This window comes from Dermacentor silvarum, chromosome 7, assembly GCF_013339745.2.
Source record: "Dermacentor silvarum isolate Dsil-2018 chromosome 7, BIME_Dsil_1.4, whole genome shotgun sequence".
NCBI classification, from domain to species: Eukaryota; Metazoa; Arthropoda; class Arachnida; order Ixodida; family Ixodidae; genus Dermacentor; species Dermacentor silvarum.
The window spans coordinates 15,606,656-15,623,353 of NC_051160.1; the positions used below are offsets into that span (position 1 = coordinate 15,606,656).

Genomic DNA, 16,698 nt, shown 5'->3' on the forward strand with positions numbered 1-16,698 from the left:
AGTATCAGCTGTCGAATCTTTTGGCACTTTCTTTGGAGACTTCACAGCTTACTGTGAGGGCATCGTCGGCGGAAGTGGCATCTTTGGGAGGACTAGGCTTTGGCGACCCTGCCTTGACTCTCAAAGAGCCAAGGTCGACAGCCCCCATGCGATGGATGCGAGGCTTGGGAGACTTGCTGGGACTTAGTGGTGCTGAACCTGTCTGTTCTCCATCATCAATATCAGTCGTGGACTTGGAGGTGAGAAGGGCACGCTCTTTCGGTGTCGTCATCAGTTTAGTATCCAGGGACACTACATTCTTGCGAGAAGATGCGAAAGCAGCCGCCGCGTCTGATGTGGCTCTCGCTTCGAAGACCTTCTTCACAGCTGCAACTTTGCCCTTAATGTCGCTCGGGTGCACGTCCGGGAGGCGGATCTCTGGCCTCGGCTGAGGAGATCCACACTTGCCAGCAACTGCAGTTGTGGCAGTTTTTTGGTCTGGCGGGACACTGGAAGAGTTCTGCCATATTGAAGGGCTCTGCGATGCCTCTCTGCACCTGTCGTCGACAGCCTTTGTCTCTGCATCTGCTTCTGCTTTCTCAGGAACTATTGCTTGTGGGGACCTTGGTGTGGGTTTCTCCATGGGTTCCGCTAATGACTTTTCAATGTGGACCTGCAAAGAGTCCTGGCCATCCGTACTTGATGGCACGAAAGACACGGGTTGTGAATCAACAGGTGTGCTGCCCACGAGCACTGGTTCTTCTGCCAGCTGCCATGATGTATCAACAACCTTGATTGATTCCTGTCCAGGTAGAATGTCCTTGACCACTCTGACTCTTGCCTGCTCTGCCAGCTCTGCCATTGGCACAGAAGGGGCCAGGGCCTCGAGCTCGCCTCCAAACTCTGCCATGTCTGAACTCTCAGACTTGGGACTCTCAGGGATGGCTTCAAGCTCTGGTTCTGCTTCATCTTCATCTCCGGAGCAGCTGAAGTCTGCCAACTTGAGTGCTTTCCATTGTGCACGGTCTGCGGTTTCCTTGCCAGAGCGCAGCAACTCTCGCGCACCTTCAGTTGTGTCATGTATGTCACGCACCAGAGGCTTATGGTAGCTGGCTTTAGCCTCTGCTGTAGTACCAGGCCCAAACGCAAACCTGATCTCATCTCCAGCAAGGCCAAGGTCAAGGGGAGTGCTCCCATCATGCTCTTGGATGTTTTCAAGGTCAACAGAAGCTGTACTTAGATCTGTATGAAAAAAAGAAAATACACACCACATTTGTACCACACAACACAGTAAAATTTCTAAGCTATCATCGTGCGGCCCTCATTGCACGATAGAGTCAGTTTCTTTAAACAAAAAGCTTTTTTTAGTTGGTTTACATGAAAGTGCTCAGATTCTATTCAGGATGATCTCACACAGCACATGATCTCACATGTCACGTGATAAAAAGGGCATCCTTGTGTGCCTGCATTCTCACCTCGAGAACGTGATGGAACAGGACTTAAGAATGGTTCTGGAATGCTCTTGCATTGGTGATTCTGAGCATCCAGAGTATTTAGCAAAATTCGCACCAGCATTTGCACTTGTCTTGATAAAGGCAGCACTCCATAGTCAAACTGAAAGGCAAACGAACAAAAACCAATGTTCATATAATACAGCTGCATAAAATTGTATATTTTTTAAAGCTTCACAGTTGACTTATCTCAACACAAAAACCATTTGTATCTTTCTTTTTGTCATTGTTATCAAAACCTTTGTTTTCAAATGGTGCCTCGGAGGTAATCCTAAGTCTTTGGAAAGAATTGTACAAATAAAGAACATGCAAAACAGGCAACTTAACTTTTCTTTATATTCAAACTTACAAAACAGTAACATGTGCTTACAGACTATCAAATAGATGATTATTCTTCGGTGGAAGGTGAAAAGGAGGAAAATAAGGGACTGAGGAGTAATGATGAGAACAGGCAGTAGGATACGATTATGTACACATTCGTGTTCGAAGGTCCCGTTCGCAGCCGTTAATGCTAACCTGTGTTAACTAAATATTGCAAGAGAGCCTTCATGGCTCGCCTCATTGATATGTCTGATCAATAGCCCAGTAACACTCTTTCACTGAACGGCATGTTGTTAATTGGTGCTAACGAATAGATCAATGCTTGCCGTTCACAGTCACACTGGGGACAAGTAACAAGTATACGAGCTCCACTGTCTCAGGTACTTTGCACGCATCGCAGTCTGGCGAGTCTGCACGCTGAATGCGATGCAATAATGTCACATTAAGTGTATAGTGTAATTTTCAAGCACATGGCTTTAACAGGCACGCTCTGTTGAACTTCTACTCCTGCCTTAGTGCTACAAACTCACAGAGACAGTGGCTGAAATTTCATGATTTATAATGGCTATTGTATGAAATTTTACACACTAAACTACAATGCTGGCAGTCACAGTGGTTTCTGTAGAAGAAACCATAAAAAAGAGGGAGGTCGAGAGAGTTATCCAGGAATTAAACAAGCTTAACAAATAGACTACAGAAATAAACGGTTAAAGAAACTAAAAAATTACACAAAACTTGTATGGTCACCTTGTAGAGGACCACAAGCACAGCCCTGAGCCAGGAGTGCCGCGCAGGTGGGTCAAGTAGCCACAGTGAGTATCGGGGAGATGCATGCTCATGGGAGTAACGCTGTGGCGATGGGCAGTAGATGAGCACGGGCATACACGTGCTAAGCAGTATATTGCCAATCTTGAAGTTGTAGTCCAGCACCTGCATTTAAATTGAGCCTACAAACCTGCCCAAAATCCCTTGACTGATACTTCACTATCTGACACCTTCAGGAAAAAAAAAGATACATATAGTACTCATACCTAAACTGCCAACATATCTGCCTTTCACTTAGCACAGAGGAATTGAGAATTGTGACTTCGTTTCTGTCCCAGCAAGTTACCTGATAATGCTTGCCTGACTCATATACACAATATCTAGAATCTCTAACCTTGAAATTGGGTAGAGATGCTTACTATTTGTATTATCAAAACAAACAGCTGAATATAACGCTGCAATATAAAATTCGTAACCATAAATGCAAATGTTTCAGTGGGAATTGATATTCTTTGTAGTGCTTAGCGAGTGCTGAAAAATCAACCTGTATCACTGGTGGACAAAAGTGTTCACACAACTTGTTGAGAAAGAGGTGAAATGGGTAACAAGGAAAGAAAGCAAGGATGACTCAACATGGACAGCATGTTTTGCGTATTCCTTGGCATAAAAGTAGCAAGGCTTTCACAATTTACTGCAGTAATCTAAACCATTGCTGCTTGTAGCCACATGCACAAAGCTCTTGTGGAATTCAAGTTGACATCCTGCTACAGTATACATCAGCATTACAGTATTATTACATGTTTCACAGAGGTGAAAAGGCACTGACATTCTCTCAAGCTGCAGCATGTGCCACACATTACCAAGTAAATGTGCACATTTTACAGCCAGATTTAAGCACCTGATCAGCAGTTATACTTACCTTACCAGCTAAATTCATTTCTACCCAGCTGATTGCCAACTCCTTGGAGAATTGCTGCCTTAACAGCTCTTTCCTCCAAGAGAATACAATGCACTTTCTGGACTCTTGCTAAGTCACACTTTCTAAATTACAATGCACAAAACCTTCAGGGGAACCACCTTATGGTAGCTTCAAGTAGCCTGCATGCTAGTAGGGGCAACCGCCTCAATAATTTCATCCTTTGCTGCAAATCATTCATGTCTTTTGGTCATAAGCAAAGGTGCACTGACACTGCTATGATGCCAACTCTACCAATTATGCTGTGATGTAAGTTGCACAACAGTGGCTTCATATACTATGTATAGTTAGTGACAAGTTCAGTAGGCACTACCATTCCTGAACTTGCGCCCTTTTTTCATGCTTCACAAAGTTAAAAAAACAACAACAACAACAAAAAACATGCTGTTGGCTTGCGCAGTCCCACGAGAGCTAGTGCCCATACAAATGAAAAGTTAGTTCCATTAACCTGCACTAACAGTTGAGTGTAGTACACAGTAGGCTCCACAGGTGAAGTATTTTATAGGTAAGCAAAATGGTACAAATCTTGCAACTCACTTTTGGCATTGATGCAAGAAAAGCATTGAACACCGGTGATGCCCTGAAAAAGTGTTAGGTATGAGTGGTAAGTATCAGAAAGTGGAACATGACAGAGGTACTGTTTGGAAAGCCAGCACTGTAATGCTCAAGGCACTTCACTGCACAAAAGTTAGTAGTGGGAGCAAATGTAAAGTCTGCACACGGCAGGATGAATCAGTTTAATCATTAGCAGCAAAACAAATGAATCAATACACAAGAATAAAATAATCACTGTGAGTTATAGGAAGGTTATGAAAAGGTTAAACACTTGAATATAGTATCATGCAAAGGCACAACACAAACACAAGGCGCGCCTACCATTAGAAACAGTAACCAAGGAACATTTTTATTCTAACTCTCTCTCGACTACTGATTGTCAAGAAGCACCAATGTGCAGCCTTTTCTGTATCCTCAAGGAGCAAGGGAAGCCAATCCTGCTCCGAATAGTAAATGAAGTTCACTGTACCAAGTCAAAGAGCGTGCACTATTTGGGAACATGATAACACTGTCAACTGTGCAAGTTACTATGCCTACATACTTTGGATATATTACTGCAGAACATGTAAATAAGAAGAAAAAAAAATGAAATTGGGCATAACATAACATTTTGGTGAGTTTCCACAAACTTCATCACCCTGCACACAATTTTTTTCTTCTCACATTTACATCATGAAAGAAAAGTTGCCATGTGCTCCTGCATGCTTCTAAAAATCAATGAAAAATGTTTCCTTTGGACTAGAGTCAATACAACATCAAGGCGATCGAAGCTAGAAGTAAGCTGAGGTTTTTCATAAAGCACATAACCATGAAGCTTCAGATTTTAGGTTGAAAACAAAACAAGAACTGTTATTGCTATTTGCAGAGTCCCGCAGAGGTGTATAGCTGGTAAAAGCAAGCACGCTGGGCCTAACTACAATTTGCGCGCAAGTCAACAGAGAGAGGAGCATCCCTTCTGCACGAAACATGCGCCAAGAGTTATCACCAGGTCGATGTGCACCCCCTCTCGCCAAGGAAGGAAGGAAAGGCGCCCATGCAGAATATTTGGGTTAATTCCCTCTGGTTTGCTTAGAAATAAGATTTAACGCAGTCTTTTCTTTTATCTTTCAGTGTGTGCACAAAGCATCGATGAGCAATGTCCCGACACTTTTTGGGAGCGGTGAATGTGCACTGATTGGAATCCTTCGTGTAGAAATGGATTATTTGCCAGACAAGCCTGCTTCAGCTGTTCTAGTTTGCAATGAAAAAGCCAGATTCCTTTTAAAATGGAAATTATATATATATATCTGTTTTGCAATTATGCTAAAAAATTTGGAGAAACATGTTGCTTTGTGAACAAAAGCAGTTCCAGGAACACACTGTTATTTTGTACAACATTTGCTGCAGTAGTATCTGAGAAAATAATATTTCTGTTTATTCCGAATAAACTCGCTTGACTTCATACAGTTATATATATTTTGTGCAAGTCACACAGCCTCATAAGAGCACAAAGCAAAACTCGCAAAGAGCATGCAGTGGAAGAGGCCAAGGATGCTGCAGAATTGTAAGAACAACATTTTACAAAGGCGTTTTGGGGCAGCGAAGGCTTCCAGGAATTTCCAGTACGAACGAAGGTGTGAAGGTTGGCTCGTGGGGCACATTGTTGCAAAACAACACTAAAGCTGAAAATTGACTCAAGTTAGTAGACACTGATAATTATGATCAACATACCTAAAGATGAAGATGTAAGCAAAAAAAAAAAAGAATGAACCATGGTGCACTCACTAGAAGGTTCTGTTATGCAAATATTTTCTATTAAGGAATGAAGCAGCTCATTAGCAGCACAACAATCATTATTCAGCATTGATCAACAACTACACAACAACCGCTACTACAGCAGGCAAACAGTTTCTGTTAATGTAAACGTACCTCAACTTGTTTGGTGATACCAGGAAACCCTTTTCAGCCTGGCTGTATCCCAGAAGAATGTTCAGGTGTCGAAGAACAATCAGCTAAAAGGCCAAAAGTTGAAGTATCTAAGTAACATATTTTTCACAGCACAGCAACACACAAACATCAAAGACAAAGGAGTGCCCAGAAACAGCAAGAGAATAAAAATGTTTGCTACATCTCCTACACTAACACCTTCTATTAAAAGAAAGAAAGGTGCCTGTCAACAGCACCAGAAAGACAGTTCTAATGAAACATTTCATTAGCAAGTAATTTAAAACGATTACAAGACATTCTTATAACGCCCAGTTTTCTGCATCCACCTAAGGTAATATATGTATAAATCTGGTGCTGGTGCCAAATACAAGTTTCCTATAAGCTTTGATGTACCAGCACAGAACTTCCAATAAATTTTCTTGTACCTGTCCCTCTATGTTAAACCAAGCATCACAAGCACTGTACCAGGCCTCAGCAAAGCCAATGTAGAAAAAGTAAAACAAGACGCATACCTGGTTCCTTGCCATTGCTTTCTCCTCAGTCGGGTGTGACTGGTCAGGTCTAGAGAGAAACTTCGGGTTGTGAACATAAAACAAAAAAGCAGCAAAACAACAAAGCGAGAAAAAGGGAGCCAACCAAACAAGATAAAGCAAGAACCAGTGAAAAGAGGCGCAACATAAAGAAGCAATGGGATTTTTAAGGGGTGTTCAGCATTAAAAAAAAAAAAAAAGTAAGTAAACCAGTACATGCGAGGTGTTGAGGGAAAAGGAAGAAATGAGCCCAAAATCAGCAGTTAGACAGTTTCGTAGAAATTGCCAGCAAGGTACAATTAGGTAAAGTTAATGTGAATCTGACATGAAAGCAAGATGCATCACCTGTAAATGTACTTAGAAAATATTGAATCGAATACAAATTGACTACAAATCAAATAAGAAATGTTATATTTGTGCACACAACTTTATATTTGTAGTACATCCATGCTAAATAGTGAGACTAGTGCTTAAGCTTGTGATAGAAAACAGCACTAAAAGCAACCACACAAGAGCAGACAGCAACAGCCCTGACTGTCGACTACAATGTTTACTTAAAGAAAGAAAGAAAAAAAGAAGAACGATCAGTGTACGGGGAAGTTGGACATCAAGAAGTAGCCCAAATCATGCAATGGTTCTGATCAGCTATGCTGAACAAAACCAGTAACACAGTGACAAGGCACACTGTCAGCCTCCATAAAAATAATTCGCAGCCATCTCACTGCTCAAAGTTTGCTTCCTGGCTAAGCTATTCTTAATCTGATTATTTGCTGTTTCTTGACTGCACCCATTGCCTAAGATATCAGCTAGAAAACAAACATAGTGTATTTATTTAAAAATGGCAGCTGTTCATTTGCCTGCTGCATGTATTTGATTTGAAATTGTTTGGTATCTGATGTTTATTTTACATTCACAACTGTTTATGCTATTTGATTTTTAGTTCAAGACTCAACTTCACTATTTCTGCACACCCAAGTATTATCAGGGAGATAAATACTGATTACTGTTCGTATATGTACTTGAGATGAGCACATGTGATAAGGAAGGGAAAGAAACCAGAAGGCCAGTGTGAGTGTCCCACACAATTCCAAGCTGACCTCCATAAGCAGAAAGATGAGAAGATGAAGTGTGTCCTTGTCATGGTCTTCCATGTCCATCACCCTGTGCACAACATGCAGAAAGTGGCCTTCCTCTTGCATCATATCCTTCAGGTTGCCATCTGCAACAGAAAGTGTCAGGCAACGTGACCTTGTCACCATTGTGAAAATTCAAGCAAGCTGGGTTTTTCTTTGTTCAGCTTACGTGATGGTGTTATTTGCTGTCAGGTGTTGATAATGCACGAGCTGTTGTATATGTTTATGTGTGTCACATGTAATAGACTAGTAGACGTTATCAGTGCTTGTGTGGCATGTTCTCTCTTCTGCGCTCTGTTTATTTATGTTCGTGTTGTAGTTAAAAATGTATCATCAATGTTCAGCATTACCACACAATGCAAACTTGTGTAAGGCAGCACCTGAATACTTATTTTGGTATTCTTTACAAGCTATAAAAAGGAAGTTAATGAAACAAATTCTACAGCAAAAGAAAAGTTAAGTAAAGTGCAAGTTAACGGCTCTTTATTTCTCTATTTTGGTTCAGCCTGTCAGGCATCATAATGAGACCACTAACTGGGATCACTACATCCACACAACAGCTAGGCAAGTAACTTTTTGTACAGAAAAAACAATGCAAAGGGCACCGAAAAATAAATCTTGCATGAGCACTATGAATATGTACAGTCACGTGCAGTATGAGCTGCAACACTATGCCGATGTTCAAAAGAGCCCCAAGACTGCACGGCAATGCCAACATACGAAAAATTGGTTCAATAAATACCAGTAATTGTAATGGCATTTAGTTCTATAATTATTCGTATGTCGGTGCCGTCATGCAATCTAGAGGCCCTTTTGAACAAAGCACTGCGTTGTAGCTCATACTGCCTACGACTGTACATGTTTGATTAGCTGAAGACTATTAGGTTGTATGTTTTGTGCGCATGCTTCGTGCATCATGCTTTGCGTGCGCAAAACCTTTATAGCCTACAAGGATGAGAGCACAAAACATAAAAAAAAAAAACTTTTCTTTCATAGCGTTATGTGGCTGATACGAGATGTAGAAACTTTTTAGAAAGCTAATCATATCACACTTATTAGTTTCCAGAAAAAAAAAAAGATTTCTATTTTTTAAAGGATAACCTACATTAATAAAGAGACTGCATGGCATTACCTGCAAAAACGTTACCTATGAAACTGAGACTCCTGATTTTCTGCGAGATGAGAAATTCGGAAAGGTCTGCAGCTCACACAAATTCAGACACCAATTGCATCGAGATTCTTTGTTGGAAAGACGGGTAATACCAGTGTTGTGGAAATAAAAATGTAATTACGCAGAATGCAGAGAGCTTCACTGGCAAGAAAAAAAAATGCAAAGAAATGATTTGTGACTTCTTTGTGGTTGTGTTGTGCTTGCTGTCATGTTTACTTTAGTCAGTCCTGTTTAACGAACCGATCTCCTCTTAGAAACAGGAAAATGCAAATACACAGTATGCCTCACCTGGAAAAAAGCTGTTTGGAAAATGCTGCATAGAAGGGTATCCACTAAAGGTTCCAGCAGCGCTCATCCGAGAGCTTTTCCTCTTGAGCACAGGGGCTGAGGACTGGCGTCCATAGATCTTCTCTTTGTCCACAACTGAGAAATGAAAGAATGATTAGACAACTTGCCGCTCCATACTTGCACTTTTAACACAATAACATTAAGGGCCTCGTGTTGCAGAAAATCCGGTGTCAGTGTCGGCGCAGTTGACCGTGAGTGAAAATTGCCGTATGGTTATACATATACAGGGTGTCCCAACTATCATGGACCAAGACTTCGAAAAAGAGCAATTGCATTACTCCAAGAAAACCTAGTGCATATTGTTTCTAGTGCAGTGGAGTAGCCGCCTGTAATTTTTTAGTTACTGAGATTTAATTGGGCAATTGTAAATAATTATCAAACTCGAGAAGTACTGTTCTAATTGTCAAAGTGTCAATGATAAAATAGTGGAGCAACATGGAAAACTCCCGATACAGCTTTCTGTTGCTGAATGCTACATAAAAGTGTTTTTCGGAGCATGAAAGAAGCCTTAGAATACATGCAAAGTGCCTTGAGCAGCGAGTCTCGCAGCGAGTACACTTGTTTGCAAAAGAACTTGGGAGTTAGAAGTAAGGTAAAAGAACTGAAAGCAGGGCAAGTAGCTAATTATTCATGGTAAAACTGCAGCGCATAAGAAACGAAGGGCTCATTACAGTTACCCGGTGTATACATGCTCCATTTTTTTCCTGAAATAAACTGAGTTGCGAGTCAGTGCTTGTTTGTTAACTTCCTGTATCCTTCTGTATCCTTCGTCCTTTGTGCACACTGCCGATTTACCAAGACTCCAAACAAACAAACAAACAAACAAACAACAAACAAACAAACAAACAAACAAACAAACAAACAAACAAACAAACAAACAAACGCACTCATCTTGTCCTGGCGTGAAATCATGCCCCCAGGGGCAGACATGGCACGCTTATAGGGCCATTTGGTTCCCAGGCTGGCTGTCAGTGTGCGCCCAGTTCGTGTTAACGACAGGGCCTCGTGAGCTCGGTTCAGCTTGCGCTGGAACACCTCGCTGTTCTTGTTGCTGTTCTTCAGGTCTGCACCACAAAGAAAAAAAACGAGGCAGAGCTTACAGTTTTTCTATCATGGGAGACGCCTGCCTCATGAATTCACTTCAGTCACTTAACATTTGCACCACCGGATTTATCATCTCCTCATGTTTACACTAAACCAGGATTTTATGCTTGCATGGATGCTCAACTCTAGGGTTTCTTGGTGCTTATTTTCCACGCAACAAGCGTACATGGCAGGGACCGGTTTATATTAGTGATGGCACAGCAGCAAGAGGTCACTGGCACTAGATTAATGATGTCAGCAAATGCTGAAGCTAATGAAGGCATGTGAGAAGCTGTGCTCTTTTGCTGATTCCTCTTTTATCTTTGGGATGTCAATTAGTGTGCATTTATACATGCATCTTCTTTTATTCTGAAACCCATCCTCACAACGTGTACATAGTATTTGCCTTGTTTTGTTTTTGAATTCTAATGCATTCTAATTTAGTGACTTATGCATCAGCGGTCAGAATTTTAAGTCTCGTTACGTAACAACTGTAATTACAGTGACTGACAGTGATGAAATTTAAGATGTGTTGACATAATAAATTTTTTAACAATATGTGTTGTATTGCAGATGACAGTTTTGAAGGCGCTGTCCGGCAAAAGGAAAGCGCACATGCGAAGGGATGTCAATTAACTCAGGCAGAGAACAGGGCAAGAACTGATTCCAATGAAGATGGCCAAATAGAAGATACAGGATCATCGGCGATGTCATGTACACTTTCTGGCACTTGGGGGCACCCAGTACCATATCTAAATCCGCAACCCACAGTAAGCTGAGATTTGTGACACCACATAATCCCTATCAGAGACCAAGGGTAGGGTATTAGGGCACCACTTTTTAAAAATTCTGCATTGGAAGAAAACAAATTTAAATATATATACATTTTTTTTTTGGCAGATTGAGCGGTTGCTTTAGCAAATGTGCTATAAACAGCACATGCAACAACACTGGCAAATATGATGACTCAACAGCAAGTAAAGGAACATTTAATATTTATAACAATTTCATGCGTCAGTTATTATGCTTGGGTGTGGAGGAGTTCACAGTTGCTGCCACTCCTGCATTTTTTTAATGCCAGCCCAGTGGAACCAAAACTGGGGGTTAACTGAGAGGGTGCCGCTTTCCTGATAGTTGGTCACAGTTTATGGGGCATGGTTAGGGCCACGTCAACTATCCTTCATCGCATGCCACTGTGAAAGCTAAGGAACGGGCACAGAGCGGCAGCAGTGCTCAGCAAAAGTTGGTTATGCTCTAGCAACAACAGGTATGTAATGACTAGGAATGTGGTGCTGCTGCAGAGGACCACTGGCTCCCATGCATTGCGGAGGGACTGGGTAGGCATGGTAAAAATACAGTAAGCTATGTACCACGAATCGCTCAACCCAATGGAGATGATGGCAACGCATTCATGCCAAAGCGCACGCACCTCGAGTGTAGCTGATCTCGCCACTCCTCTCGAGGCTGATCTGAGCCTCCATGAAGAGGGCGTCGAAGCGGTTCAGGAAGAAATCCCACGTGAGGAAGCGCCGTTCGCTCAGGTGGCTGTACAGCTGGAACACAGTCTGAAGGATCATGGGCCGGTCCAGGATCACCGTGTCAAACTGCGCCTCCAGGCACCACACCAGTAGCTGCACCGAGGTGGGGGTGGGGGGGGATATCTACAGTAGCTGCCTGATCACAGGATCACTGTCCCCAACAAGTCATTTTTTTATATGTATATTTTTAAACACAGCTGCAAGTGTAAATATCTAAATGTGCTGTGTAACAAAGCCACTTCGACAAGACTTGTTGCTGTGCTAGTCGGCTGATCCTTCTTTAGGAACAAGTTAGTGCTGAGAGGGAAAGACACAGTTTGACCAATGAGACCGACAGTACTATTCTGGGCTACTCTAGAAATCTCTTGCACAACTGTCAAAAGCACCGAGAAAAAGAAAAAGGAAGAAAAAAAAAAGCAGCTGGCATGTCCAGACTCATTAACACCAACACCATGATACAGTGTCGCTGCAAACTTGTTCCCCACCTTTTGCTTTTCTTTTATTTTTTATTTTTTTAGTTCAGAGCCGCTGAACAACTGCAAATTCCAGGCCATGTGCTGATTTATTATCGAATGCTGCTGGCTCACATTAAACAGAGCTTATCTTGTGGTTTGTGCAGCGCTCACATAAAAACGGGGACACCAGAGAAAAGAGTGGTGCAGGACAAGCGCTTGTCCTGTGCACTTCCATTCCTGTTGTCTCATAATTATTTCGCGAGTGCCGCACAAAGTGCAAGATAAATATTAACTTGCTCAGTTTCTATTCTCAGTTTCATTTCTTGTGCTGTTAATTAGGATAGAAAACTGGGCGAGCTGTTCCGGATTTATCAGTGCAACAAACAGACACAGATAGAAAAGAAGGGACAAGCATGAGCACTGTCTTTCAGCTGAAGGTTTACTACAGACACGTGACAAATATATTCAATGCAGATTGCACAAAAATGCAAAAAACAAACAGAAATATCAACCAATGCTTTAACAAGAGCACTACACCAACCACGTGTGATTAAACATGATCTCAAAAAGCATATTCATCCTGTGTTAGGGAGCTGGAAGGCTGACTTACACATTAATAGGCACCTTTTCTCAGGCACATATATTCAAAACGATATGCAGAAAAATTGCACGGCCATTAAACTTACACAAGGTTTCATACTGTATATTACACATCCGTGCTTTTGCCTGCGAACCTGTCTGCATGCTTCCTATTTTCCAGACAGGTCAGCTCGACCATGTGACCTACCTTGAGGGATGATGTCTTGATGCTGTCCAGTGAAAGCAGGGCCCTCTCAGCCACTGAGGCCTGGATGTCGTCCAGGCAGTGGACCAGGTAGGAGAACGCATTGGCCAGTGACGACTGTAGCAGTGGGCTGTTCTTGACCGTGTTGGATTCCACAAAGTGTGCTATCATGGTCACTTTCTCCACTGTTTTAGATCAAGAGAGAGACGATAAGGAGATAAATGCCAGAATTGCAATTAATTATCTTTGCTATCCTCACTTTTCTACATTCATACATTTAGCCATGCAATAAGAAAAAGACATAGGTATGACGTGCATACTAACTGACAGAACTAAGAAAAAACAGCAAGAAGACGGGACACAGAGTGGAAAAATGACATGACACAGCACTTCGTTGAGTTGTTCCTTCACTCCATGTTCCGTCCTTGTGCTGTTTTTGTCTTTTTTTTTCACTGAGAGTCATGTACCAACCAGCTCACGCAAACACAATCCAACTGGGAGAAACATTAGCTACACACACACACACACATACACACTGTGGAGCACACGCATGTCGTCACAAACATCCTTAAAGCACTAGTACAAACAAGAAGCTTCTCTAAGATGATGTTTTTCCCTGAATTAATTCATACTGACCAGCAGCAAAGCGGTCCCTCCAGTTGTCGCTGTGAAAGTCCGCCTCAACCGCTTTCCAGAACATGTCCATGCCGCTGGGGAGTGTTACACAGTGCAGAAGAAGTGGCACACACAGACGTGCAATTTGCGAGAACTCTGCCTGCAGCAACTTCCAAAGGCTGCACAGAAGAAACACACGAAGGAGTGGTCTTTGAGACGACTCCCTCAACTCAGAGTGCAAGGCTTCACCCAGAAGTAGATACGAACACTCATATGCTTGAACCATGAACCAATTAGACAGCTCATAAAAGTGCAACAGCATTTACGTATGTACAAACTACTGCCCTATGAGTAGATAACCAGTGCTTACATGAAAGACTGCGCAACTTTGGAAATTTTAAGGTGTTTATTGTTTATCAGTGTGTGTAGCATTTCTAGTAATAAATTTAGCACACAAAGTGTGATGTGTGAAATGTGTGAGCATGGAGTGCAGGCCGAATGTTAGCGAGAGAAGATGACGACGACAAGCGGTGGTATTCTGCGTGAGCACTCCGCCCGTCGCAACAACAAAAACAAAGCACCAATCGACGGGAACCATGATGCACCAAAAATTAAAGGAAAAGAAAAAAGAAGAGAGTGAGAGAAGCGAAGGCAGCAAGGACATGCATGCTGGTCAAAGAAACGAAGGTGGCTGTGCTGTAGAGGTGCGAGCTTGATGGGCAGTTGGACCTGGGCTCACAAGGCCCTACCTAAACAGCTCTGGTCTGCTCAAATGACCTGGCATCTTCACACAGCAGGCTGCAGTCTGAACGACCTTGGCTGTTCTCTGGAAGCAAGGTGACGACTTGCAGAAGAGCAGAGTGCTGGGCGTCTGAACCTAGACCCAAAGAGCTCCCACTCAACCACAGCATGCCTTCTGAAGAGCTTGAACACATCAGGCTGTGAACGTTTCTTGACGGTAATGTGACGTCAATTTCGTGGAGCTTGCTGTTGCCCTCTGACACTTGCATTGATCGACTGATACCTTCCTAAACTGGGCTGCAATGACCATCATCCGAGCCATGAACTCATTTGACTGTGGCCTCAGTTGGTACGTTTTGTTCATAGTGTGTTAGCTTAGTGAACTCTCAGTTGCTTCAATACAGTCTGATCATGGTGTAACCTTTAGTGTGTATAAGGTTTTGTAAGTGTAAATGTTGTTCTCTTCCACCGATAAGTGTTATCTATTAAAAGTGAATCAGATGCACAGCATCAGAGGAAGAAAAACCTATCATCAGTTGTTTTTCCTCAGATGCTGTGCATCTAATTCACACTTAAGTAGCATGTACCAACTAGCCCAACAACAAGTCATAATAATTGTTATTCTTGTGCCTGTTCCTTGCAGCCAGCCTTCTCTCTTCTATACCAAGGCAGCACTTCAGGTGTGTTTCACTGTACTCTCAAACAAACTTAGCATAGCACTTAGCAATGTGCTGTGGTAGTTTTGTCACTATATAAGGGGCAGTTACGCGGCTGTGGTCGTACTGGACGATAAACCATCGGTCAAACTGAGTCAGAGATGTGCATTCAATCAAAAACGTTTATGGACCACGGGATCTCAAAAGGCGTCCAATTTCTGAGCAGCCTGCAATAGTAGTCAGTAAAACCGAAAATCAGAATATTGTTCACATATGCTGGTAGAAGCTGTACATGCGAATACTAGGCTGCGTTGTGAGGTTGCTCGGAAATTGGACGTTTTCTAAGATCCCGTGGCTCATAAACTTTCGGGGCTGACAGTACTGTACTCTCTGTGCTGGTAGAAGGACCAGTGCAGAAACCTACATACACGTTAATGCCGCACTTCCTTCTTAATTATGTGAGGTACTCCATACAGTTGGACCCACATATATTATATACAGATTATATTATATACAGAGATATTATATACAGAGATATTATATATATATATCCCCATCACAATATTTAACCTGAATGGGACTAGAAAACAAGTTTGATGTATCAACTATCTATTCTACAAAAATGTGGCAAGAACTCCATGTTCTGATATAAGGGCTGCACATTTAATGGGAAGCATTCTTTAGCTGCCTCCATGGGTTTTTCACGTCATCGTCGGTCATCAGGGTAACCTTACTGTGCGATAACTGCAGGAGCGACGTGCTGCCACTGGAGAGGAAGCACAAAATATTTTTGTTGTGTTCGGAAATCCTGCGTTGGGCTGGGCAATGTTTGAGCTGCACCCCACAAGTATGCGCGCTTTACATCCTGCAACTGCTTGTTCAAAATGTGCTATGTTGTTCTGGAGCCCTTTCAAGCTGGTTTAGAGAGAGCTGCAGTACGATAAAAGGCAACGACAATAGGTAGCACAGGTTCAAGAACTAACTTGGCAACCAGGAGGTTCTCTTGGCACCAGATCAGGAATCCACGGTGGTCATGCGCAGCTCGGTTCAGCACTTCAGCGTGCAGGCAGAGGAGCTTGAGGCACGTCAGCAGGTGGTACAGAACATCAGCATCCTCATGCACGGCCATATCCTGTGGGCAGACAAGACGCAAGTCACTCAGCACCAGAGCAAAATTCAAGGACAAGACTCAGAAAGTGGCAAGGTGGTTAAATGTAAAACCCGGCAAGCACACTTCGTTGGAACAGCCAAATTGAGAATTATCTCTTTAAGTGCCTTGCCTGAGTACATGTACTCGCCTAGGTGCTGGTGAACATTCTTGGCCGTGCCCGAGATAGTTAGAGAAAGTAAAACATTCTTAGAGTGGTTCTGCCATCTACACAGAAGTTGGTTAAACTAACATTGCATGGTAGGTTTCGCTCTTATACGACAGATGGTGCGGCAAAGCTTATCTATTGGTGTTACTTGCATCTTTTGTTTTCCGACATGGTGGACAGGCACAAAAATGCCTGGGCATTTTTGGAACGTTGCAGAAATTCAAGGATTTCATATGAACTACGATTCAGAGGACTGCACTGTACGAGGTGTCTACAAGTGACAACGACATCAACA

At 42.5% G+C, this 16,698-nt stretch overlaps 1 protein-coding gene across 1 annotated transcript in view; it reads right to left on the minus strand.

The window, feature by feature from the left end:
- Positions 1–16,698, minus strand: part of LOC119458587 (protein unc-79 homolog) — an 82,476-nt gene that overhangs the window by 28,182 nt on the left and 37,596 nt on the right. Inside the window, 13 exon segments of the mRNA XM_049670918.1 lie at positions 1–1,221; positions 1,455–1,593; positions 2,559–2,741; positions 4,090–4,132; positions 6,016–6,098; positions 6,546–6,605; positions 7,661–7,782; positions 9,156–9,290; positions 10,103–10,279; positions 11,728–11,929; positions 13,079–13,260; positions 13,712–13,869; positions 16,071–16,219. Coding sequence (XP_049526875.1) covers positions 1–1,221; positions 1,455–1,593; positions 2,559–2,741; positions 4,090–4,132; positions 6,016–6,098; positions 6,546–6,605; positions 7,661–7,782; positions 9,156–9,290; positions 10,103–10,279; positions 11,728–11,929; positions 13,079–13,260; positions 13,712–13,869; positions 16,071–16,219 — 2,854 coding nt within the window.